Source organism: Falco naumanni, chromosome 1 (genome assembly GCF_017639655.2).
Source record: "Falco naumanni isolate bFalNau1 chromosome 1, bFalNau1.pat, whole genome shotgun sequence".
In the NCBI taxonomy this organism is placed as follows: Eukaryota; Metazoa; Chordata; class Aves; order Falconiformes; family Falconidae; genus Falco; species Falco naumanni.
The window spans coordinates 13,149,988-13,175,035 of record NC_054054.1 but is presented as its reverse complement, the minus strand read 5'-3'; the positions used below and the strand labels follow the sequence as shown (position 1 = coordinate 13,175,035).

The following is a 25,048-nucleotide window of genomic DNA, read 5'->3' as shown; positions in this document are numbered from 1 at the left end:
TTTAGGCCTGGCGAAATTTGACACTTGGGTAGGTCTGTGATAAATACGCTAGAAGTGTAAGGATAGCTACTCATTTTATATTCTTCTACATGAGATTTAAAGAAAATGAAATGTATCATGCACTCTAGTGCATGAGCGTTCTTCCTGGTACGATGGGCTGTGTTGTATACAAGAAAACTGTATTGTTCTACAAGCTAAATCACTGGAATGAATATTTGTCAAAAATATTTTGCGTTTGACCTAGGTCACAAGCTGTCTTTCTTGCTTTCGTTTTTGATCTCTTCATACATCTCTTGTCTGGGAAGATAGGGCTGTAACGTGTGTTGTTTCAGGGAAGTTCAGTCTTACCCCAGTTCTGAATAAACTCACAGTTCAGAGGTTTGCATTTAGCTCAGGAAAATTTAGACCAAATAATGAGAAAACTGAAATTCTATCAGAATAACAGATGCTTGAGATTAAAATCTGACTTTTTGTTTGTATATGTTTTGTAGTTGTTTTAGAATACTGTTGGGGCCATTAGGAAAAAGTTGGTTTATGGCAGATTTTTAAAAAGTACAGTAGTTTGTTTAATCAGGTAATGCACTAGGAGAATATTTACTCCTTCAAATCCCTGTATTTCTCTTTTTCTTCCTCTTTCATTTTGTTGATCGGGACCTGGGTTGAGCTGTTTCTTATGTTTTATATTTGGTGCCAAACTGTCTTTGTGCGTGTGTAGTGATGCTTACTTGGGCATATGTGGGCATCTCATAATGGGACTCTGATAACTGCAGTATTCTGAGAGTTAAAGTATGTTTGAAAACTCAAATCAACAGACAACATGGAACAGACCAGACTGTAACTCCCATATATGTATTTACATACACATGTACGACTTCTTTTTTTAATGAGTATTTTAAACCTGTTTCTAAATAAAATATATTTACACACACATGGATTAAAAATTCCAGTTTGCTTTCAAAAGAAGCATATTTCAGTGAGAAGAGAGGCACAGTGTAATGCCAGTCCCACTAAATGTAGTATTTATGTACGTTTGGCTATATGACTACTGATTATAAAGTGGTTAAAACCAAATGAAAATGAACAAACAAAAAACCATGTAACTGAACTGAAAAGTGTTTTAGAAATGAAAACTGAAGCTTGTGGATACTTTTTCTACTCCTCTCATTGTGACACTAATGAAATTGAGCTTGGAACTTCAAACAGGCAACAGAATTTCTTTCCATATTTAACTCCATTTGGAATTATGAAATAAGTTTTTCTTATATGGAAGGCTTATACTGTAGGTTTTTCAGGTGTTGCCATCCTTTTCCACTTCTCTGCTGGGTCAGAAAAACAAAAATAAGTTCTCCTGAACTGAGACTTTATTCAGCAAAAGAATGAATGAATGAAAGAATGAATTTTCTATAGTTCTAAATGTATGTTTATTCCATTGATTCCAATAAGCATAAAAGATACTTGGACTTCCTCTTGCTTAAAGCACGCCTTAGGATCATGCAAAAACAATTACACATGTTTTAAAATACTTACTGAACTACTACTGGCTTACAAACGCATCTTATAAACAGTGACGATAATTTAAGAATGAATCTTCCTCATTTGTTCATGTTTCTGGAAGGAATATCCATAATAACTAGAAAATGGAAATACCACACTTCCATGTTGGGCCGTATGTTAACTATTTGAGGCTAGCGTATAGAACAGCTTTTTAGCATCTTAAAATGATGTAGAATTTGTGGACTGGCGTTGATACTCCTTCTGTTTTTTTAAGAAACACATTTGCTGTAAGTTATTTCCCCAATTTCCCCAGTCCCCAAAAGGGTAAGTCAAGTATCACCAACAAGGAAATATCAGTAATTATATTTTCATTCGTGCCCTAAGGTATTTTAAAAAAGCTTGTGCTAGTGTTCTGTAGCCAAATATTGGAGTTGCTAATGTTATACTAGTGGAAAAAAATCTAAATGTAAAATTACATCCAAATGAGGACTCCCACAAATTTCTAAAATATGCTGATCCTCATTAAATTGATTATAGCATTTCTTTACTATCTTCAGGCTTTTGTGGGGGAAAAATATATTTCTCACTGCAGAGAATCAAGGAATAAGAACTGACTGAGAAAAGCTATGGTTCTCTTTGGTCATGTCTCTGTGGTAGAATTTGCTTAGCTGTTTCTAACAATATGTTGTATTTAGGATAACAAAGAGACAAAATTATCTTTGTTTTGAGGGAGGCTTTTCTTTTTTGTGTGGTAAGTTGCAGCTAGAATAAAAGTATTGAGGGACACGTTTGAGGGCATGGGACAAAACAAGTCTTTCGCTAAAAGATTTGCAAAATGAGTTTGAGTTTTGTTTTGAAATCAAGCCAAAAATTTGTCCTTAGGTGGCCGTGCTGTAAATGAATATCTGTTATTTAGGCTAGGTAATCAAACAGATGTGAATGCTCAGTACATGCCTCCCTTGTGTGTTGCTGAAGCTGGCATCCTTTTTACCAGCAAGCTAATGCAATGGGCTGTTTTGGCTCAGGCAGGCCACGTCAGAGGGGTGTTACAGAGGTTGCCTTGTACTTTTTCTGTCTCAATTTTACTGTTTAATCAGTTCTCTGTTCTCATTCAACAACTCAAAATTCAACAGTAAAATCATGTAGACACTAAACCTACACCCCCTAAAACCTGTACTGTATTTTGGGAAATATTTTTTATGTACTTTGTTCTTTCATTTGTGGTTGAAAATTTTGGTTCCAGATAATAAGTCTAGATGAAAGACCCTGGCATTCGAGTTAGAGCCAAAGAGTCTTATTTTAGGAAAGGAACAACTGAGCACAACTTTTCTCCCTTTAGAGAATCAAGAAAGTTCAGAATGATAAATGGGTAGTGGTGAGAGACTTTCTCCACAGGAACTGGAAGAATATTGTGCTTAAATTAATTGGGTTTTGATTATATATACCTCCCTTTAAATTTACCTCCAAAATGCAGAAGGTATGAGGAGGAAAAAGGTGCGTGAGCACTTCTCTCGTTCTTATTGGAAAGTAACAACAAAAAAGTAATGTTTCTTTTGCTTTTTTTTCCCTCTCCCCCTCTCAGGTCCGCACCAGTGTCCTACCTGATCACAAGGAGCCACGAGCTGATGTTGGAGTAAGCAAATTTTTTTCATTAATTGACCTTTTTAACCTCATCAGTAGATACAGACACCCAATGAAGTGAAATGGTGTTCTGCCTAACTGCTAAACAGGAGTTGGCTAGCTTTTTTAATAGCAGAAGCTGGGTAAAATGAATAGAAAAATTGAGGCAGAAGAAATAGTCTCAGTGATTGATGTAATCCCATTCACGTATTTCTTCAAAATCTTTTTCAATGGAAATTATCCTGCGGCGAGCATCACTACCTAGACTTCCCGCTACTGCCATACAAGCAGTCTGGATAAGATTGAGCTTGGAATCACTTTGCCTCAATGAGCCTGGCCTTATGGTTTTCATGTGCAGAGTATAAAAAGTTCTGCTGTGGGGGTTGGCTTTGGGTTTGCCTTAAGAAATTACACTGGTGACGTACGGAGAGCCAATTTTTCAGTGTAGGTCTGTAGAAATTCTGGCAAAGGTATTGGGTTGTCATTTCTGGGTTTGAGAAGGCTAGAACTTCCTAGGGTGGGAAATGTTGGTCCTGCTAGAGCTGAATAAAAGAACAAACACCATCTGGTGCAGGTGTCAAGACGTGTGTCTGCAAACATTTAAAATAACTGGAATTTAACATTTTTAGCCTAAGGTGTTAACTTTCCTGCATTACCAGGGCTTCCTTGGCATAGTTTCCTGGACTTCAGCTAGTGTTTGAAAAATCTATAGCTTGGCAGCAAGTTCAATCTAAGTGAAATAATCACTGTGTTTCAACTTCTCATATCGCTATTGTAGAGACTTTTCTCCTTGGCTGACTGAGATTATTCATCAAACTACTCAAGGCACATATTTTAAGATGTATAATTTTAAGTACCCCACTAGCAAAATTAAAGAGGAGCATTACTCTGTAATTAGTATTAAGGCACCAGTTCTGTTTAAAGCCTACGTTTGAAGCCTCTCCAAGTCACCTGTGCAAAGTTAGATTGGTTTGTAGGCTGCCAGTTCAGGCCCCAGGGTAGACTATTTGTATCTATATCGGTATGGAAAAAGTATTCTCCAGCATTGTTTGAAATTAGACCCCTTGAACATTAGCATAACTCTCTTCATTTGGGTCATGGGAGCATTCATGATTTTATTTAATTTTGCAAATAACTCCTAATCAGTTTCATTCCAAATATTCCTCTCCCTCTTTCCAAAGGGTAAGGTTGCAAATACAAGCAATCACGTGCCACGAAATACCAGAATAAAGGCTGCTTTACAGATGTTGTGCTGTAGAAAGGGTTCTTATTAGACTAAGGATATACTCTTCTAAGGAGATAACTAATCTGAGCTAAATGTGCCACCATAAAGTTTTAGTGAAAAAACAGTCATGTTGACTGATCTAAAGGAAAACAGAATACCTGTATGTTCACTTTAGCAAGGCTGTGTGTCATCATGTGTCACACCTGACATATTTCTTGTAAAAATACTTGTTTCGTTTTGGCAGTGAAAACTAACCATGATCTTTGCTTGTACAGCTGCAGTATTTTTCTCTATGTATTTCCTATACGTTTTTTTCCCCCCATTACTTCCTGTTCAGCACTTCCCAAGTCCACTGTTTTCCCAGCTTTCCCTAGACTCTCCACTTCCATCTTTTTTTTCCTTTGCTGCTTAAGTGCCAACCAAAGCACACAGGAAATTTAAGCCTGTGTCATTGATAGGAATGGGCCATAACAGGTGACTTAGTTTACCAAACTGGAGACCAGTGTTGATGCTTACCTAAAATAAGAACTGTCATTTGAACTGTACATTTTATATGCAAGAAAACCTATCTTATTGTAAAGCTTAATTGTTAGCATTCAAACACTCATTATCTATCAAGCAGGCTGCAGGGCTTTTTCTCCAGAGTAAGTTACGCTTCTCAGTAGCAACAAATTCTCTTTTTCCCTGAAGGGGATAGTTGCTTTCTGCGTGCAGCCTGTGTTGACTCAGAGCAACTTGATTCTTCTTTAAATTGTATATCCAAGAACATATATGGTTTAGCCTGGAATTTTGCTTTGCCAGTCCAACAGTAGAGTAAAATTAGTGTAACGTAATAAAACCAGTCTTTGGGTACTTCTTATCGTATTCTTGCAAAAATTCAATGTAGTTTTATGACCTCATTATTATTTGTTCAGAGCTAGTGATATTGAGTTGTATATTTGAAAGATAAATGGATAGAAGTTGGCTTATTTGAAAGATAAATGGATAGAAGTTGGCTGTGCACCAGTTTTCTTTCCTGTTGTTCCCAGGGCAAGAATACTACTGTTGGCCATGTTGACCAAGTGAGATTTTAGCAATGTGCAGTGGGATGTGAACAGGGGTTAAAAAATAGCAAAAATGCAAAAGAAGATGCATTTGTTTTCATCTTTGCATTGTTTTCTTGGTAATGTGTGAAGGTGATATTGATAGAAGGAGAAGATACAGTGGTGTAGCTTAATTAAACTGTAGACATTCTAATTTCACTAGCACATTTCTCTGCACTTGTACTGCAATGAATAGGTCCACCTTACAATGGAAATAAAGGAAAAAGGCACTGCTGTAAACTAGAGGAATGTAACATTTCTATTAATAAACTTGTGCTGAACTCAGTGTAAAAATACCTTCTTAGTAAATACATTCATCTTTGGAATACATAGATGGTAGTGCCTAAGGCTTGAGGAAAAACCATAGCAAGAACAACTTCGGTAACACGCTGAAAATTTAGCATTTCTTGTAACCTAGAGAAATACAGAAAGAAGAAGATGCAGAATGCAAGTGCATTTAATAGTTTTCCTGTGACTATACAATTTACAACCTGTTGTTTTGTCAGGTTGTCAGACTGTGCTTAATGAAAAAGAGAGAGGTTCCTGTCCATAAAACCAGAGTTTAACAATTTGCTGATAATCATGCTACAGGTGCATAAAAAATATCTGCTGAGTAATGTGTCAAACTAGTATATTGGAATGTAATATTTTTCTGTGTACCAAAGAAAGATTTCAAAGTGTGAGACCAAATAAGAAAACAATTAAAACTTCAAAAACTAATGGAATTGTTATCTTTTCTTTCTGCTTTGTTTTGTAGAGAAGCTTCCTGGGCTGTACAACTTTTAGAGTAGGAGACTTGGTAAAGTCAAAGGAGCAACAGTTGACCCTTACCCTCAGGTAAATGTTTTTTCTCTGTTGAATTAATAACCCATGGCATTTTGCATCTAAAGAAGAGCCAAAAAGCAAAAAAGGTGAAGGGTCTAGAGAACAATTGATATGGGCAGTGGCTGAGGGAACTGGAGTTGTCCTGGAGAAAAGGAGGCTCATGGGGGACCTTATTGCTTTACACAGCTACCTGAAAGGAGGTTGTAGCAAGGTGGGTGGCAGTCTCATCTCCCAGGTAAGAAGAGGTAGGATAAGAGGAAATTATCTCATTTTGCACCGGAGGAGGTTTAGATTGGATATTAGGAAAAAATTATTTGTTGAAAGGGTTATCAAGCATTGGCACAGGCTGCCCAGGGAAGTGGTTGGGTCACCATCCTTAGAGGTATTTAAAAGACATGTAGATGTAGCACTTGGGGACATGGTTTAGTGGTGGACTTGACAATGCGAGGTTAACAGTTGGACTTGATAATCTTAAACCTCTTTTCCAGCCTAAGTGAGTCCATGATTCTGTGATTGCTGCTTAACTGTGTTTGAAACTTGGTATTACTTCAGGTACATTAGATGTCAGCTTGAAGTGCCTCTATTTATACCATGTGCAAAGTCAAAATGAAATACCAGTACTTTAGGCTGGAGCTTGCCATGTGTCAGATTAGAAAAGGTTACAAGAATTGCAGAGAACTTGAAGTAGGGGGATGTTCTTTCAGAGTTTCCTTTAGAAAGGAGAATAGGTTCTCACTTTCATTTGATGCGTGTGATTTAAAGAATTAACATTGTACAGTTTGCTGGCTTGATGACTAAGTATATTTAAAGATGGTGAACTTAATGACTCAAGGCTTCTTTCATGTGGAATTGGTTGCAGTATCCTAAACTCATTCTTATATGCAGCCAAACTCAAAGAGCAGAGGGAGTGGATGTACAATTCCAGTTAGTGACACAGAGCTGCAGGAGAGTCAGAGCCAGCGCTCAAAAACTAGGGCTGGGCTAATATTTCTTAAAGCTGTGCATGAAAGAAGAAAGTCCTGGTTTCACCCCTGATGCTGATATGCGTGGCTTAAGATGAATCAAGACACAAATCAAAACTTTTTGAAGGTTAGGGGAAACCGTTTAGGTGGTGATTTTCAGAATGAATTAATTGGGCTTTATACAGTGCAGGGATTTTGGTGAGCTCATTTTTGCAAACCCAGTGGAGGCTTATTTGGGATTACTGGGTAGGCACCGGTAAGCTTCACAGAGCAACTGCCTAAACTCACCCTGTTTCTACATAGGCAAAATTTTGGGAGGAAAGAAGCTGTGACTAGGAAAAATGAGATATTGGTATGTGTTCTGCCAGGGGTATTGTACTTATGCTCTGTAGAAAAGTTGTGTTATGTTCTTTATCCTGTGCACACGAAGCCAGCCTTGATTTCACTGAAAGCCCAAGTTACAGACCATTCAGTGATGTTGTAGTACTGTCACTATGTCAAGGACACTGCATTTTTTTGGAAACAAACTTCTTGAAGTATTTTGGTTTAGTACTGCACCTGTCTCCCTATCATAACAATAGTGTTTGCATGTGTGTGCAGTTTACAGGGCAAAGTTAACAAAACGCCTTGATTTTAATTTCTCCCAAACACAGAAAATGCCCTGCCTAACAAGCAGATACCTTTGTTTTCTAACAAACAAACCCGATGGGATAAAATGAGAATTGACTAGTCTCTGTGGAAATGTATGGCTAGGAAAACAAACACTAACTTAGTGTTCTTACAGAATTTCAAGTTGTCTCAAGTTCTTTAGGACAGACTTTGCCTCTCTCATTGACAGATTGAAAACCTGATGTGAAAGAATGCCTCTGACAGATGTCATAATAATTGACAGAATGTAAAATTTCAGGAAAGTTTCAGAATAAGTATTTTGTATCTCACTCATCTAATTTGTAAACAAGAATTTTGGATAGATAACTTATAAGCAATAGATGACAGATTGCCAGGTTAATTTCAGCTGAACTTCTAAGCCTTCTCAGATTTGCTTTTAATTAATATTTTTAGTACTGTATGTCCTCTTCTAGTCTTCTAACACTAGAAGACAAATATTGTGCCAACTCAAATTAATTTGCAGACACATTATGTTGTAGGTTTTATTTGGTTACATTTTTTTTAAAGAAAAAAATCCTAACCTTTTAAATGTGGGATTGTTTCCTGATCATGGATATTCAGCAGCACAAAATCAGTAGAAATGATCCACGTTTCTTCAATGGCAGTTTAACCAGAGCAGTCTACTAACCTAAACTTGCTTTTTTCTAATTGTCCTATTATGTTAGTACACTTCAGGAGGACAGAGAATATACCAAAGGCCTTGAGATACTCCTTTGTTAGATCTGAAGTAGAGATTTAAGGATCTGGAAATAGCTCTGTGGTGTGCCCTGTAAATATTGGCTCAATTATAGAATCTGATTACTTTTTCACTTTTTTTTTTTTTTCCCAGTTGATATTATCTTGCCATTGTCTTTCTGAGGCACAATGTAACAATATAAAAGTGTTTGTAAAGGAATATTCTTGCATTTTTCTCAGTTGTTTTCTGGGGGGCTGGCATATATGTACAATTCCTTTACAAACTGTAGTCTATGTTTTCCCTTTCCCCACCATTGTACCTTAATAGTGCTTAGGGACACAAGTTACAAAACCACTGCAAAAGAAGTTTTATTTTGATTGTCATTTCTTCTCTATAAAGGTGCCCTAAACTGATGGCTGAGTGTTTACTTTAGATGTGTGCACCTATATCTAATCATCAAAACCTGAACAAGTCAATTTGTAGGATTGCTCCGATGTTCACAATGTACACAACTGCTGTTGGCAGAGGAATTTAGTTACTAGAGATATGAGATTGCAGTTTCCAGTATGAAATTTATAAAAACAGAAATCAGAAATGCATTCTATAGACTTAAATGTTTCACTTTATAATGGTAATGCAATGCCATTTGTTTCGAGCTTTCTCAAAGGATTATGATGGAGAACAGGATGAAATGGGCTATTCAGTAAAACAAAAGCCATATTCAGTAGCAGAATTTTTCTTGACTATATGTTGCAGTGTATCCAATTACAAAAAAAAAAGCTATCATACATCCTTTTTTCTTTGTAAATGAGAGTTAGGTATACTGATTGCTAATTTAGTAATTAGAATCATAAAGTCATAGAATGGGTTGGGTTGGAAGGAACCTTAAAGATTGTCTAGTTCCAGCCCCCTGCCATGGGCAGGGACACCTCCCACCAGCCCAGGTTGCTCCCAGCCCCGTCCAGCCTGGTTGTGAGCACTGCCAGGGATGGGGCACCCACAGCTGCTCTGGGCAACCTGGGACAGTGCCTCACCACCCTCACAGCGAAGAACTTCTTTCTAATATCTAATCTAGATCTACTCTCTTTCAGTTTCAAGCTATTCCCCCTTGTCCTATCCCTTCATGCCCTTGTAAAAAGGCCTTCTCCAGTTTTAATACTGTTTGGGATTTTTTTATAGTTGCTTTGTATTTTAAGTTCAGGTTAGAGAATCTTTTTGCCATAACTTTCTTTTAAGAACAGTATGTGTTTTTGGCTTGGTTGAGGTCTATGGCCTTTTGTAAAGGGCTAGCAGTTAGAACTTCCATTAGCTGCTTCCCCTGTGGTGGCAGTTTGCCATGTTTCCAGGAAAGGTCCCTTTTAGCTTGGCTGATTTTGGTATGATTTCCAGTAAGTTACATGTAAGAAGCAGCAAAGAAAAAAGATAATAGTGCTCTTTTGTGCTTTCTGTAAAAATAAAATCCATCGGTCTGAGATATCTGAGATACTCCTCTTAGACAGTTCAAAAGTGTGAATAGGCTACTTCAATATGAAACAAGGGTAATATCAATACCACTTGCCTCTCTTGGCCCCTGTAAGCAGGAACTTTATAGCAATGGAGCTAACCATACAAAAACAAGAACTAGGATGAAGTGCATGAATTATACAGATTATTTAAGATAGTGTGCCTGTGGGTGTCTGTCAATTGTGTACAATACAGACTTTCTTTAAACACGTGGCTCTACTTGACCTCTTGGACAATATCTAACTGTCAATCTGATTAATTTTTTTTGCTGTCTTATTTTCATTAATCTAGGGCAACACCAAACCTATTTACCTTTAAATAAAGGAGATAAACCATAGCTATTTTTGAAAAGTTAAAAAGAAACCCTCCAAGACTCCATTAAAGAAAGTCCCCCCAATTTCCCTCCCTCCTAAGACTGTTCTCCAAGCCCCTTGTAGTTCAGCGGGCCAGAAGACGTGTAGCTGCACTTCAGTAGTAGTTACATTCACAATGTTTAACTAGAGAGAATTTGAGAGCAGCACACTAAATTTTGCAGTCGTTTATGTACATATAACTTCCTTAGCAAATGATGACTGTAAAATACTATATATTTAGCTGCTTTTCCCTATTAAAATTCAGTGCAAGTCTGCCTACAACTAGTTTTACTTTGTCTCCGTGCTGAAATTGTTTCTTGGCTACTTCATGTCATATCATCCACCCACCGCAGGAAGCAAGTAAAAAATGGCTTGGCTTTATAAGCCAGGCAAATCTCCCGTACAGTTTTGGTGAAACTTGTTTTGACATGAAGCTTAATCAACCATACATTGAGATAATGAGAACTGAGTGGAGTTGAACAGCGCAAAACTTTATTTACCTTTGAATGCAACAGTATGTTATTTACCGGTGGACTTGTTCAAGAACAGTATTGATTGCAATAGGCTCCACTGTGGTTTCATGGAATAAACTTTTCTATGCAAGTATAGTAGTTTTGTGCTTGAATATTTCAGAATCAGTGGAGAAATTAATTTTATGACAATCTGTATGCTAGTCTGTACTAATCACATTTATTGTGTATTATGCATTGGAGAAAGGGGCTGCCTGGTAGGCTGAAAGCATGCAGTTTGCTTTTCAGGCAGTCACTCACCTTGTCATTTATAATTAACGTCGCTATGGAAATACACAGTCTGCTTTATTTTTCTTTGTGTTCTCGAGCCTTTTTTGAGTTTTTGTTTTTGGAAGAAAGGTATGGCCATGGGAACCAATTAGCAAGCGTAAATTTGCATATTCAACGTGCAGCAATGAGATTTGATGAGAACATCATTGGAGGCAAATGACTGCTACTCTCAGTCCATATAACTCACTTGCTTTTCCGCTCTTTCTCTCTTGATGCCTGTGTTGAGCTTTTATCAACAAAAGTATTAAGGTGGGCACATATTCCTGCTGCTCATGATAGTGCTGGCTAGCTCCTTCCCTCACATTTGAAGGAACTGATACTGACCTGGTGATCCTTAAGGACTTGAGGTGGTAAGGAAATCCATGTGTATAATAAACTTTAATATTAGAGTCATTAGTAAGTAATTACAGTTGTAAACCTAAGCAGATTTCAATGACAGCTTCAAAAGTCTCTGGGTTTGGCTCAGTGAGTAGAGCAACTATGCCGTTTTTAACACTGATAGAAGTATTTTATTTTTTTTTAAGTTCAAAATATGCTGTTTCACTCAGAAACACCTCTGCAAGGTGCATCAGAAGATGAGTCCTTGGTGACTCCAGCTTAGGTAAAAGTGGACTGTCACAGGAATATGGCTGTGGTAGGTGGAGTGAGCACCGCAGGATGCAGACGTGTTGGACTGAAGGGTTAGGGATAGACTGAAACATTGCCAGCTTTGCTGCCGAAGTCTGCATCCTATGACACTGGATTCTAAATCTGGTTTAGAAATCACTGTTCTAACACTTTGTGTTCTTTTCTTTAGCCATATTCTAAATGCAGATGCACTGTGGAAAGGTATGAGGTGATTGTTGCTCCTTGTGCCAAGCTGCTAAAAAAAATGAGTAATTTTCCAGCTCCGTAAGCCAGCTAGAATTTGCCCCATGTATGGCCTTCTGCACAGTGACACTTCTTTTTGAATCTTACTGCCATATTCCCCATTGCCACTGTCCATACTATGCAGGTTTGTCAAGGTGCAGTCCTTTGTCCTGCAGGTCTATAGTGGCTCATGACTGTAAGCAATTTGATGTAGGGACAGGCTGCACTGCACCATGTGGGTGCAGAGTGTGCTTTTCAGCTTTATTAAACCACAACAAATAAGCTGATTCTATCCTAATGCATTATGAAGTATCCTAAAACTAATTAATGATTCTCCTGATGCTCGGTTGAACGGTGTGTATGTGTGAGATTGTCTCTTCGTGTTTGTCCAGGCAAATGGCGTGAAGTGTATACATACACACGCGTGTGTGTGTGTGCAGTACTGTTTCTGCTAGTGCAAAGTAAAATACAGATTTTCACCTTATTGAAGTATGATTGCTAGGCTTTTTTATTATTATTATTATTTTTCCCACTGCATCACTTAGGTTTCTCACTTTTAATTTTCTTTCAAGTGAAATTTTAATCTTGAGGTGTTGCTTGCAAGTTTTAAATGCATGGCATGTCAGTTGTTTGAAAACTGTCATGCACCAGTGGTGTTTTAAATTCACAGCATCTGACACAGCTAATGGCGGTTTCTCCCTGGGCATTTATAGAGCTCTTTGTTGATTTATGTGCCTGTAACAATTCAAAAGAAACTCTGGGTTTTTTTGTTTTTAATTTGTGGCTTCATATTTCCATGTGCAAAAATAAGAGAAATGGAGGAGGGAGTACAACTACAGTGCAACAGTCCCACTGTTTAGTTTTATTCTGTTGCATTACCTTCTCTTGCAGATACTGCATGTTTCAGATTGTAATATTATGTATGTATTAGACCAGAACAGGAGTGATTTTGAGAAAAAAATGATTGAAAAAAATATCCATAAAGTTAAATTAGATCAATCACATTTTTCTAAATGTGTATGGAGAAAGCTTCCAAATACGTATTGCTACTCGTGCAGGCAAGCAGTACAGTGCTCACTGCTGTACTGAGGCCAAGCCTCTAATAACAGCAATGACTGGGAATATTTAATGTTCTAAAGAAAGGGAGACAAGGACTGAGAAAACATAATTGGCATTTCCATTTTTGTTTTGTTTTACTCAAGCAACATGCCTTGTTGGCTTGTATCAGCTCATTTTTAAATTCAGCTGTTTTGCTCAACTTTTGTTTATAATCTTAACTTACCCTGATGTAATTTTAAATCAGATCTGTTTTATATAGGTCAGTCTCAGACTTTCAGGTCTCTTTGGCCTTATAAAAATGTCTTTCCTAAAAAAAGGATGGGTAGGGTTTTGCTTCTGGGTGTCAGATGTATGCAATGTTTTTGTTTCAGACCAGGGTAACAGCACAATGCTGTTGCGTACTGAAGTCAGCCTAGCAATGAGGTCACCCACCTGATACTTTGATCGGGACACGTTAAGCTGTTGAAAAAATTTCAGTCTTATCACCACACATCTACTCTGACTTTTAAAGGTGTATGTGACTGGCTAACATCTGTTGTATTCCCTTTCTCCTTGGAAATGTGGTAGTCCATTTTTTGAGGTAGCCTAGTTTGCGTGATGGTTTGACATATGAAAGAGAAAACGAAGTCAAATAACTAAGTTTTAGCAACTCAGAGGAATGTTCTTCCTTCAGAAGGAGCTTAAGTTGTTCTCATGTATTTCAAAATTATTACGTCTTTTTGCTCATAAACACCCTTTGGACATTGAACCCTTCTTCCTCATTACTTTTCTTTTGTACATTTTGCTAATTAATGTGGCTCCTTTGGTTGCAAGGCTATCTGGAATTGGTTTATTTTTAATTATTCCTTTATTCTAGTGTCGGTAATAAATTTGGCTTATAGCAAATAAAGTAGTGAAACATGTAAAATATGAAGAATTGTGTATTTTGCAAGGTTTTATATAAGAATGTATTTAATTTGTGTAGTTGCAAGATGAGTGTATTCTACTGAGTTGCACACTCAAGCATAATGATTTGCAACCAAAATAATTATTTTAATTTGAAGCTTGGGGGTAGCTATATTTTGAGACTCTACTGTAAAAAATGAAAATTTTGATTTAGCATGATAAATAAGTAGCCATGCCTGAAAAGCCTAAACTATGCACTTAACTTTAGTCAGTGTAAAGAGCTGGCATACTTTGACTTAATTAAGGCCTTATACTGCATGCAGAAATACAGATTGTGTAAAATTGGGGGACTTCAGTGCAGAGAGAGGGTCCTGGGGCATGAGCAAGTACCCTGGGAAAGCCTGCGCATGGCAGAAGGCAGCGCGGCAAAGCTGAGCTGAACCTGCCCTGCCTGAGAGCGAGGGACGATGGTGGGCGCCAGCACAGTGCTGCTGGGGGGCTCCCGGCAGGACCTGGCGCATGGAGCCATCCTGCACCAGCAGAACTGGGGGGGCACCTCCATGCAGCATTGCGCTGTGCGTCGAGGTGTCTGGCGGCCGCTGCTTGGGCTGCAGTCTGTCTCCCGGCTGGTGAAATGGGGAGGAGGGTGGTTGGGGGATATTTCCTTCTTTTACTAATATAACATGAGGACTGTTCTTTGAAGCTCTGGAAAGGTGTCTGAGTTGGAGGGGTTTTAATGCTTTCCTGCCAGCGAGGATTGCCCTACGAATGTGGCAGATTTTAATGGAAACACTTTTTTCTAGTATTACTGTTTCTGAAGGTAATTTTTTCTTTTTTATTGTCAGCCCTCTAGTCTCTTTTCTATGTATTCCTTGTCTTGCTTCATCACTTTTCATCTTCACTTCTGAGATTATACACAGTATTGCCCCAAACTCATTTTTCATTTTTCTTCCTCTCCGTGCTTTTGCAGTTCTCCTAAACTTAATCCCGTCATTTCCTTTTGATGATTTTTGCTTGGTGACTGTTGTCATACTTTCCTCATTATTATTAAATGATCTGTTACCCTTCTTTCCTTCCTTTCAAAAATTCCAGCTGTTCAAAAAAGCCAGGGGAGATAGACTGTGCCATTAATCTTGATGTTTAGCTGCCAGTGAAATCTGTTTGGAGTTTAAACCCTTGTTTCTTCTAAAAGATAGTGAGCAGTGCTTTTGTTTGGAAATCTGAATTGCTACTTATTTTTGCTTAATTGAACCATTTGTGGAGGTAATAATAAAGGAATTCACCTGGAACTATATTATCTTCTGCTATATAGTTAAAGACATGGGACTGATGCTGAATAATTACTCTGTGGAGGGACTAGAAAAGGAAAAGTGATATTAAGATTAGTTTCATTATTTTGGTTTAGCAGGAGGTTTATTAATATACTAAACACGTCCTTCCTTCGCAGATTATGTTGGGAAACAAAGCAGTGTACTGTGCAGTGAGATTGCAGTTCATAAGTGGCATACGGGTACAGTGTTACAGTCCGTTCTCTGATGGTCCACAGACAGAGTAATGGCTAGAATGAAAACTGGCAATGTTTGTGGATTCTTCCACCATTTATAGCACTTGCCCATCCTCAGTTCCATGATGAAAACTTTCATTGCTATAAGGAACTTGGAGAAAATATTAACATGCCTTGTTGTTAGCATTTGTTTTTGACTGTCAATAATAAGTTCAATACAGGTGACTGCAGCTATACAGAATGGAGAGGGGACTAAGTGTTTACTGACAATATTTTTACTGAAGGAATAAAGTACTGCAAATGACCCAATGTCATTATTTTTTTTTCCAGGACTTCTGATGGTGGAAGGACAGTTGGTACCATTGAAGTCAATCTTGTGAAGATGGGTGAGCTAGAAGGTGGGGAAACGGACCACATCACAACAGATGCCCAGGATCAAAAGGTAGAAACTCAGTTCGTTGCACAAAGTTAATTAGAATGATCAGCTGTACCAAATGCCTAAATTACTAATTCCAAATTGGGTTAAGAATTTAAACAAAAAATTCCCTGATCTTCCTAAACTAAAAATAGTTTTTCATGAAAATGTACACAGTAATATTCTATCCTCAGTTTCCTAGTCCCTCCCCTTCTTTAGGAAGAAAAGATCTTGCTTTGACCTCAACTGATCATATTTAATCAATCCTGATCAAAAAACTGTCCATCCAGAGATGACATAAATCTGACTTATTTTTCCCTTGGACAGTTGCTCTGTTTTCTGCCCTTGAAGTCCTGTTCATGTGGATTTTTACGTGCAACCTCTGCCCACAATACTGAAAACCTGGAAAGAATGGCAGACAGGCAAGCCAAAGAAGAGGTGAATCCCCTTCCAAAGGGGCAGGTTCTGCTGCATTTCATGGGAGCACACAGTGGTGGGGAAAATCAGTGGGAAGGGTGGCGCAGCAATGGTGCCTCAGTGTGCTAGCATAGGACAGTATTGACTGGAGGGTGTATGTAGGGATTCTGAGTTGGGGTGCTCATGGTTCAGGACAAGAGAAAGGACAGAAGGGCTCAAAAAGAGCAAAAAATGCTCTTAAATAGGCAAGCTGTTGCAGGCAAAAGCAGTGGAGGCTGGAGCTGGAGAAGATATGGAGGGAGTGGATTTGAGAGGAATGGAGAACTGAAGGAGGGAGGGTGAAACAGGTGGGCGGTCTCTATGATGGCCAGAGATTTGGGCTTGGGAGAGATTCAGAAATGACTGCTCAGAATGAGGACATCAGGGTTGGAATGATTTGCAGTTAATAAAAAGGTCTCTTTAACTGCGTCCCTGACTGATGGCAACTGACATACCTGTACAGAGTTGCTTCCTCCTGGTGTCTGCCTCTGCAGCCCTGTTCTTACTGACAGAATTTTTGCAGCTCTAATAATATGGTGTACTGCTATACACTATGGTGTATTCTGCTTTTCATGAAAAACCAAAACAAAAGATATTTTACATAATGCTACAGGGAATGTAAAATTAAGGACTGCAATTTTTTTTGTATGGAAGTAACATATAAGAATGTATTTTTTGAGAAAAGGGCATTGTTCTGAATATCTTTTCTACTCAGCCAAAACAGTCTCCTTTTTTGGGCCAAACTCTGAGGATAGTTTTTACACTTCTTTTTTCACCGTTCTTCTCAGAGTACTTCAATGCCCTTTTAAAACAAGGGACCAGTGGGACCAGTTCCAAAGAAGCCAACAACCACTATGAAATCTTTCTGGTTTTATGCTATAAAACTTCCACAAGATATGTGTGGTGGGTTGACCCTGGCTGGAGGCCAGGTGCCCCCTGAAGCAGCTCCATCACTGCCCTCCTCAGCTGGGCAGGGGAGCGAAAATATAACTAAAAGCTCATGAGCTGAAATAAGGACAGGGAGAGATCACTCACTAGTTACTGTCACAGGCAAACCAAACTTGACATGAGGAAATTTGTTTTATTTATTACCAATCAAATCAGAGTAGGATAATGAGAAATAAAACCAAAACTTAAAACCACCTTTCCCTTACACCTCCCCTCTTCCCAGGCTAAACTTCACTCCTGATTTCTCTACCCTCTCCCCTCCAGTGGCGCAGGGGCATGGGGAACAGGGGTTACAGTCAGTTCATCACACGTTGTCTCTGCCACTTCTTCCTCCTCCTCACACTCTACCTCTGCTCCAGCGTGGGGTCCCTCCCACAGGAGACAGTCCTCCATGGACTTCTCCAACGTGAGTCCTTCCCATGGGCTGCAGTTCTTCACAAACTGCTCCAGTGTGGGTCCCTCCCATGTATCACAGCCTCCTTCGGGCACCCCCTGTTCTGGTTTGGGGTCCCAGGGGCTGCTGGGGGGGATCTGCCCCTCGTGGGCTGAAAGGCACAGCCTGCCCCACCAGGCGCTGCCAGGGAATCTCTGCTTTAGTGCCTGGAGCCCCCACGGCCGCCTCCTGCCCCAGCTGGGGGGCTGCAGAGTTGTTGTTCTCACATAGTCTCACTCTTCTCTCTGGCCGCTGTGGCACAGTAAATTTTTCCTCTTCTTAAATACATTATCTACCACCCTCACTGACGGGCTCAGCCTTGGCCAACAGCAGGTCCCTCTTGGAGCCATCTGTCATTGGCTCCATCAGACATGGGGGAAGCTTCTAGAACCTTCTCACAGAAGCCACCCCTGTAGCCCCCCTGCTACCAAAACCTTGCCACACAAACCCACTACAATATGCAGCATGAACTGTTTTTTCAGCCTTCTCTTTCATTTCACTGTTCTTCGATTTCAAAATGTAGAATGGGACTATTCACAGTTATTTGAGATGTAATTAATGAGCTGTGTCTAGCTTGGGGAGCAAGAAGGCTTTAATAGTGCCTTTCTAGGGGTTTCTAATACTTGTCAGGAAAGATCAACCTTGTGATAGCTGTATTTTCTGTGATCTTTAAAGGAATCTTTAGTTTTCTGGAGTCTTGGTTTATATGTTCGTAGTGAGGATGAGATTGTGAGAGTGTAGAGTTCATGAATTATTTCTAAGAAATAAGTTCTGAATTAGCTTTGCTAACTCATTAGATAAACTATATGCAGGGAATTACTCCTGGAAGAGTAAGGTGATAGTTAAATTCAATCTCAGATATCAACTGCCACCAGGGGAGGATTAAATTGGATATTAGGAAAAATTTCCTCACCGGAAGGGTTTTCTAGCATCGGAACAGGCTGCCCAGGGAAGTTGTTGACTCACCATCCCTGAAGGTGTTTAATAGACGTGTAGGTGTAGAATTTAGGGATATAGTTTAGTGATGGGCTTGGCAATGTGAGGTTAACGGTTGGACTCGATGATCTCAAAGGTCTTTTCCAACCTAAATGATTATGTGATCCTACATCTTGTTCTCTGCTTCAAGCTCTGCAACAGAACATCCAGAAGCTGGGGAAGCCCTGGGAACAGAGCTCCTTATCATCTTTAGAAGCTATCTGGTGTTTTTTTCTGAGTGGGGGGAGGTGGAGCATTAAAAATACACTTCCTAGTACATTTAACATAGGATTGCACCAGTTGATTTTCCCATAAACTTGTTATACTTTTATTTTATACACTAATCTCATAAAAGAAATCTTCCAATTCACTTCTATAATAAATTACTTTAATCACAAACTGCAAGCACATTTTAAAGACTTTTTGTGGTTTCTGCTTTGCCCTTGTTTAAAAATTCATGGAGTGCTTACTGACACTGTGCATGTGCAAACTGCCTTGTCTAAAGACAACTCTGAAAGTACAGAACCTGTAAGAAATTATTTTAACCTCTGCCATTGCATTGGTAGGAAACCTTTCTGGTTTATTATGGAATAGCTGATCTTATCTTACCATTTTCTCTGCTTTAATTCTCATTATGTTGAAGTATATTGGGAAAGAAATATAAGGAGAAAAATGTAAATTATAATTAAGGGTTGAGAAGTTATAATATCAGTGATATTTTTCAGTCTGCCATTTATAAACTGTTCTGAATTTCCTTGTAACAACTGAATGTGTTACATGTGTGGTTGCATTTCTTTTGTAGTGTGCATTGGTTCGTGAATGTACAGCCAGTGAAGGCATAAGTGGTAAAGACAACTTGCCTTCGTTAAATGCAGGTAAGTATAACATTTGTAAAAGATGACTGTTGCAATATGATGTCACATTCTGAAGAAATCACAAAGTTTTGGGGCAGGGCTCTAAAAATACTCTTCAAATAATACACTTTTCAAAAAATTACAAAGTTTAATATTTTAATGTTTTATACATATTTAACAGTATTATTTTACTGAGAATTGTGAGGAAAACTTCTGGAAATGTATGTCAATTATGCTTTCTGAAACACTGCTAAAATCTCCCACTCCTACTTCTTTACTGTTTAATGATTTTCGAGACTGTCAGTGACTTCAGTGGGCATGGCATTAACCTCGTAATTTTTTGTCATGTCATCGTGTGACATTCTGTTAAAATAATTATACATTATTGGTAACTGAATACCCTGGAGAATTAATCTCTGTTATAGCTGATGAAGTAGCAATTTCAGTTTGATCTGGAAGGTATATGTCCTAAAATGAAGAAAGCTGTTGGCAAGGTATTCTCAATTCTAGGTCAACTCTGTGCTTGAGTGTATGGTGTTGAACTAGATCTATTTCTCTTTCATCATACTGAGAAATATTACATGCTGATATGCTGGACCATAAAAGTTTTATTAGCCCAAGTTTATGAATCTCCATTACTCTGCAGTAACAATGTCACAAATAAGTTATATGGGTCATCTGAAACCACAGCGCTGTCAAGAATTCTGTGTATTTGTTGCATACAGTTGAGGAGAAATGTTACTGAAGTTTTAAAACCTTTACTGAAACTTTTTCATATGGACTCACTGATAGGACAGCATTATTAGATGAATTTTGTAGTCTGAAGGAAGCACTAGAAACCTCCGAAAAATAGGGTTTTCCATGTGTGTATGAATGCTGTAATTTTTCTCTGTGATTTGTTGAGACTAGATTAGAAGTAGTGAAAAATTTCTTCTTCAGAACTGCCGTTTCTTTTCATCGGTTCAGTGTGAGGCTAGATATGTTTGTGGAAAAGTTATTCATTGAGAATTACTAAATGCACAGGAACTACATCTGGCTCCGGAAATTCCTGAACTGAAAATAGCTGGAGGCAGGGAGAGTGTCTTGCATCTCTAGGTATCTATTTGTGGCTCTTCTTGGAGAAAAGATACAGAGCCAGTTGAATGATTTGGTCTAATTCAGTGCAGTCGTTCTTTGATTCTGATTCTGTATGTCATCCAGATAAGTGGGTCTTAAAGAAATGACATTTCTGTTCAGAGAAAATGTTAGATTCACAACTGATTATTTTTTTTCTTCAGTTTGCTGCCTCTGTTTGGGTGAGTTTGTCTTAGGATTTCTATTGAGGTTTTTCGAACGGGGAAGTGCTGTAGTTTGGGAAATGTATTTTGTCAGAACTGTTTGAACTTCCAAAGTAGATGTCAGTTTTATGAATAATGAAGTCTAGATCACTTTGTCAAAAATATTTGCACATGATTCTACAGTATATCAAGACAGTGCTTAACATTTCTATGTTTAATGTTCTCATATACAAACACACAATATAAAAACCAAAACCCCCACCCCACCCAACATTGGTAGGGCTTATAAAGTCAAACAACCCATGAAGGTTTTTGTCATTTTTTGTTTTTAAAAAAAGCAGAGGGGAGAGAGCAGAACTGCACATGCATATGCAAGAAGTGACAGCACGCAGGATATTGGAAAGAGTTTGCAGTCACAGGAAGTTTGTTCTAATAAATACTTATTCTCCAGTCTGTTTCCTGTACTTGTGACTTCCTCTTCTCACCCCAGCATTGCCTCCACTTCCCTGCTGACACCTGGCACTAGTTCCAGGTTTTGTCAGTCCCACTATTTTTATTGAATTCCCAATTCCTTTTCTCAGAAAATTTTAGCTCTCCTCAGCCTTTTCCCAGACTTTGTTAGACTTCTGACTTTTTCATACTTCTTCCCCAGCATGCCTCCATGACTGGGCTTCATGTGCATCAAGCTGTCTGTGTTTCTTGAAGACTGACTTTCTCATTTGAGTACCAGCACTGCCCTTAAGCATATTGTACCACATGCTAGCTCTGCCCAAAAATGTATTCATCCACTCTGTACCATGACATGTGCACAGTTTTGTTGGTGTTAGAAGCTGGGAAGCATGCAATAACTTTCAATAAAGGTAGATCGTTGGTGCATGTATGAGGTGTTAAGTTCAAGTTTTAAGTTTTTTATATACTGAGATTTCTTTCCCAAGGCTTATGTTGTTCTCAGGTCTGGGTGGATTGCCATGGTATTATAGTAAAATGCATATATCTGTAAAAGATTTACTGTCAGTATTCAAGTTTATGAAGCACAGACCTTTCTTTGCAGGTTTCTGGCCTCATTTGGTGCAGCTGGACCATCTTAACTGAAAATTTTTAAAAATAATCAGTTTAAGCCAAATTTCAGTGTGGCAAAATTAAGGGCAATCAAAAACTAGGATTGAAGGGAAAAAAATAAGATCAGTCATGTGGTAGAAGTATGTTACAGGCAACCTGATAACATCAACATTGCCTAAACTACTTTCCCTGCTGTGTACATACAGAACTATCTACAGTACAGTATGTATTCCATATACATATGTATTTAGTACATGTGTATACTGTTGTATTTCTGGTTCTTTCTGTCTCATGTTGTTTATCAGGCCTTCAAAACTATGAAACTGAAAAAATACCCCTGTGTGAATCTTTAAGCCTGTAGGCATAGATGCACATTGGCATTCTTCTGAAATTTAAATCTTAATATAAGGAACTCGCAGCCCTCAAGTGAGTTATGAGGCACTTATTGAGTGAGTGGGAATGAGTACCGTATTTCACAGAGGCTTCTCTCTGTTCCATTTATACCCCAAGAGATTAAATTTATGTGTCTCAAAATTCAGTTATTTATTTATAACACTGGAGAGTTTGCCAATTGTTTGCATGTAAACAAACTGCACTTTACAATAAAAAAAAAAGAATAAGGTAATTGAAATTAAGCAAAGATTAAGTAAGTTGAAATTTATCTTCATGAAATGATATTCATAATACACCTATGCTACAAAGGAAGATATAAATAGAAACACTGTTAATAAATTAGTATATGGTGGTGGTATACTTTGATCTATGTTTGATAGGGAACAAAAATGAAAACAGAGTATTCAATCTTTTATTAATTTTTGATTTTACTTGCGGGGAAGCAGTATAAAGGATATTGCATGGAATAAAAAGCACAGAGGTCTTTAAATTTAAAAATGGGAATGTCAAAAAATATGGATGGTTAAATATATGGCATTGGCTTTTAGGTTTCATGCTACAGAGAAAGGCTTTTAAAATAGTTTTTTCTTTTTTTAACCACTGCAGTTCATCTGGATTTTTTTTCCCCCCCAGTGCCTTTCATGATCGCTGTCTAAATACAGGAAGGATTACCTTTATGAAACTTTAACTCATTTTAATAACTATCTTTTATAAAAGCAAGATCTAGTCTTGCCATCCTTACTCTTTGCGTGGTTTTACATGACTTCTGGATTTCTTTTTTAGACAATTTTAATTATTTTATGTTTTAGACTATTTTAGACAATTATAATTAGAAAGCAGTTATTGTTGTAATTTGAAAGCAAAACACATCTGAGATTTTTATGGACTCACATGACTTCAGTAGTTTGGTTTATAAGAAAAACATACTGTGCTACTCTCATCGACAATCTCAAGCTTTACCAATACTGCAAATGGGAGTTATTTGGATTCCTTGCGAAAACAAAATTCCCAGGCTTTTTTTCTGAGTTTGTAAATGCAATTTTCTTTATAAACCCATGGAGAAATGTTTTGGCCGTTTTTTAAAACTGGCAACACACTTGAAATTATCCTCATCAGAAAATTCAGGCTCGGAGGTAATACCTGAAAAGTAATTTAATAATTCTGACAATAAGAAAAGTCACAACTTTGGATCCACATTTTCAAAGTGATTCCTAGTCTGCCTGGCTATTATCCTGCAGTCCTGTCGGTTGTTTTTTTGTTGGTTTTTTTTTTTGTCTGGTTTTGTTTTTTTCCCATGATGGTAGTGGTAATAGTGAGGAGATGGGAGGAAAGAGATTGTGGAGCTGAACATGTGCATTATGTTCTCACAGACAAATGTCAATTTTTTAATGTAATAGTTTCTGAGTGCAAATTTAAGGGCTGTTCTTAGAATAACATCCTTTAATACCTTCTTAGGAAGTAGATATAAAAAGGTAGAATAGAGAAAAGAGCCTTTTGTGTCTGGGGCATCATCATTTGAAATGTCCTGGTAAAAACGGTCAGCCTGCTTCTTAGCAAACAGGTGGCACTACAACAACAACAACAAAAAAACTAACTAAAAATTATCATCTGTTTTGGCAGGTTTCATTTTAAGGGCAGACCTGAATAAGCCCTTAGTTTCTTGGGCTGTTCCTGATTGTCATTCCCTATTTTGTTAATGGAAGATTTTCAGTGCCATTTATCTACTTTGCGGATTGACAGAAGCTTTCAATATTATTGACAAAACTGATTTTGTTAATTAGAAGAATCTCAGCAAAAGAGGAGGAAAATAAGGAAAGCATTACAGCAGATGTTAATTAAGTAATATAATAAAGACCAGGCACTGGGTATAAGTTGATCATAGGTACAGGACTTGGAGATGCTTTTTTTTTAAGTAGGGGATGATAGTCTGTGTGGTGAGGATTCTGAAGCCGTAACATGTGTGTAAAGATGCTTGAGCATTGTGGTATTTTGGTTGTTAGTAGTAACGAAAAATTGCTGGGTTTTATATGCTATAGCTATAAGGATCTATTAGGCTTATTTTATCACCCTAAGTCAGAATTTCAGTTTTGTAAGTAAAATCACTAATAAAGGCAAAACTACTCTAAAAAGGCTTCTAATTTCTCATCAGACCAGTGATTAAAGAGATCTCAGTAGGGTGGTGAGAACAGAATTCATCTATAATGACTTAAACATTATTTACAACATTCCTTTCTTTATGAATTGCCAACAATCATGTTATCGCAGGTATCCTTGAATCTGAGGTCTTGTTTTAGGCCTTTCCTAAAAGACTTCTGTTAAAAAGCAGTTTGATTAGATAGGCAAGACAGTTTGTGTATCTTCTGTAACTTGGTCTATGTTTTTCCTTCCCTATAAATCATCCTACATAAGCAGTAATGGTGACAGTGAGTTGTGAAGCTGAAATTCCTATTAGTAGATGTCGTTTTGACAGTAGCAGTTTCCTCGCAACACACATGGGAAATGTATTCCTTTGAGTTATAGGCCATTCAGTGGCAGATCAATGGGAGCCTGCTCTATGGCAGCTTTTTCCAGAAGGCTGATAGAAGGGTACTCTTGGAGAATTTGGATGGCTGTCCAAAGGCATTCTGAGTTAGGAAGCAGTGGATGCGTGTGCTAAATGACAGTCATTTGTCTCCAAGTAAGCTTGTCAAAGAGTTAAACAAAACTTTTCTTTCTCAGCTTTTCCCCCATTT

General features: G+C 38.0%; 1 protein-coding gene across 3 annotated transcripts in view; it reads left to right on the top strand.

Moving 5' to 3' along the window:
• INPP4B (inositol polyphosphate-4-phosphatase type II B) overlaps positions 1-25,048 on the top strand; it is a 220,868-nt gene that overhangs the window by 80,028 nt on the left and 115,792 nt on the right. For 2 of the 3 annotated variants that reach the window (XM_040581815.1, XM_040581804.1), the window contains exons 6-9: positions 3,077-3,127; positions 6,179-6,258; positions 15,837-15,948; positions 19,536-19,608. In XM_040581815.1, the coding sequence (XP_040437749.1) occupies positions 3,077-3,127; positions 6,179-6,258; positions 15,837-15,948; positions 19,536-19,608 (316 nt within the window). Of the gene's footprint in view, positions 1-3,076; positions 3,128-6,178; positions 6,259-15,836; positions 15,949-16,248; positions 16,360-19,535; positions 19,609-25,048 lie in introns of all 3 variants that reach the window. The other variant, XM_040581824.1, reaches the window with a different exon arrangement.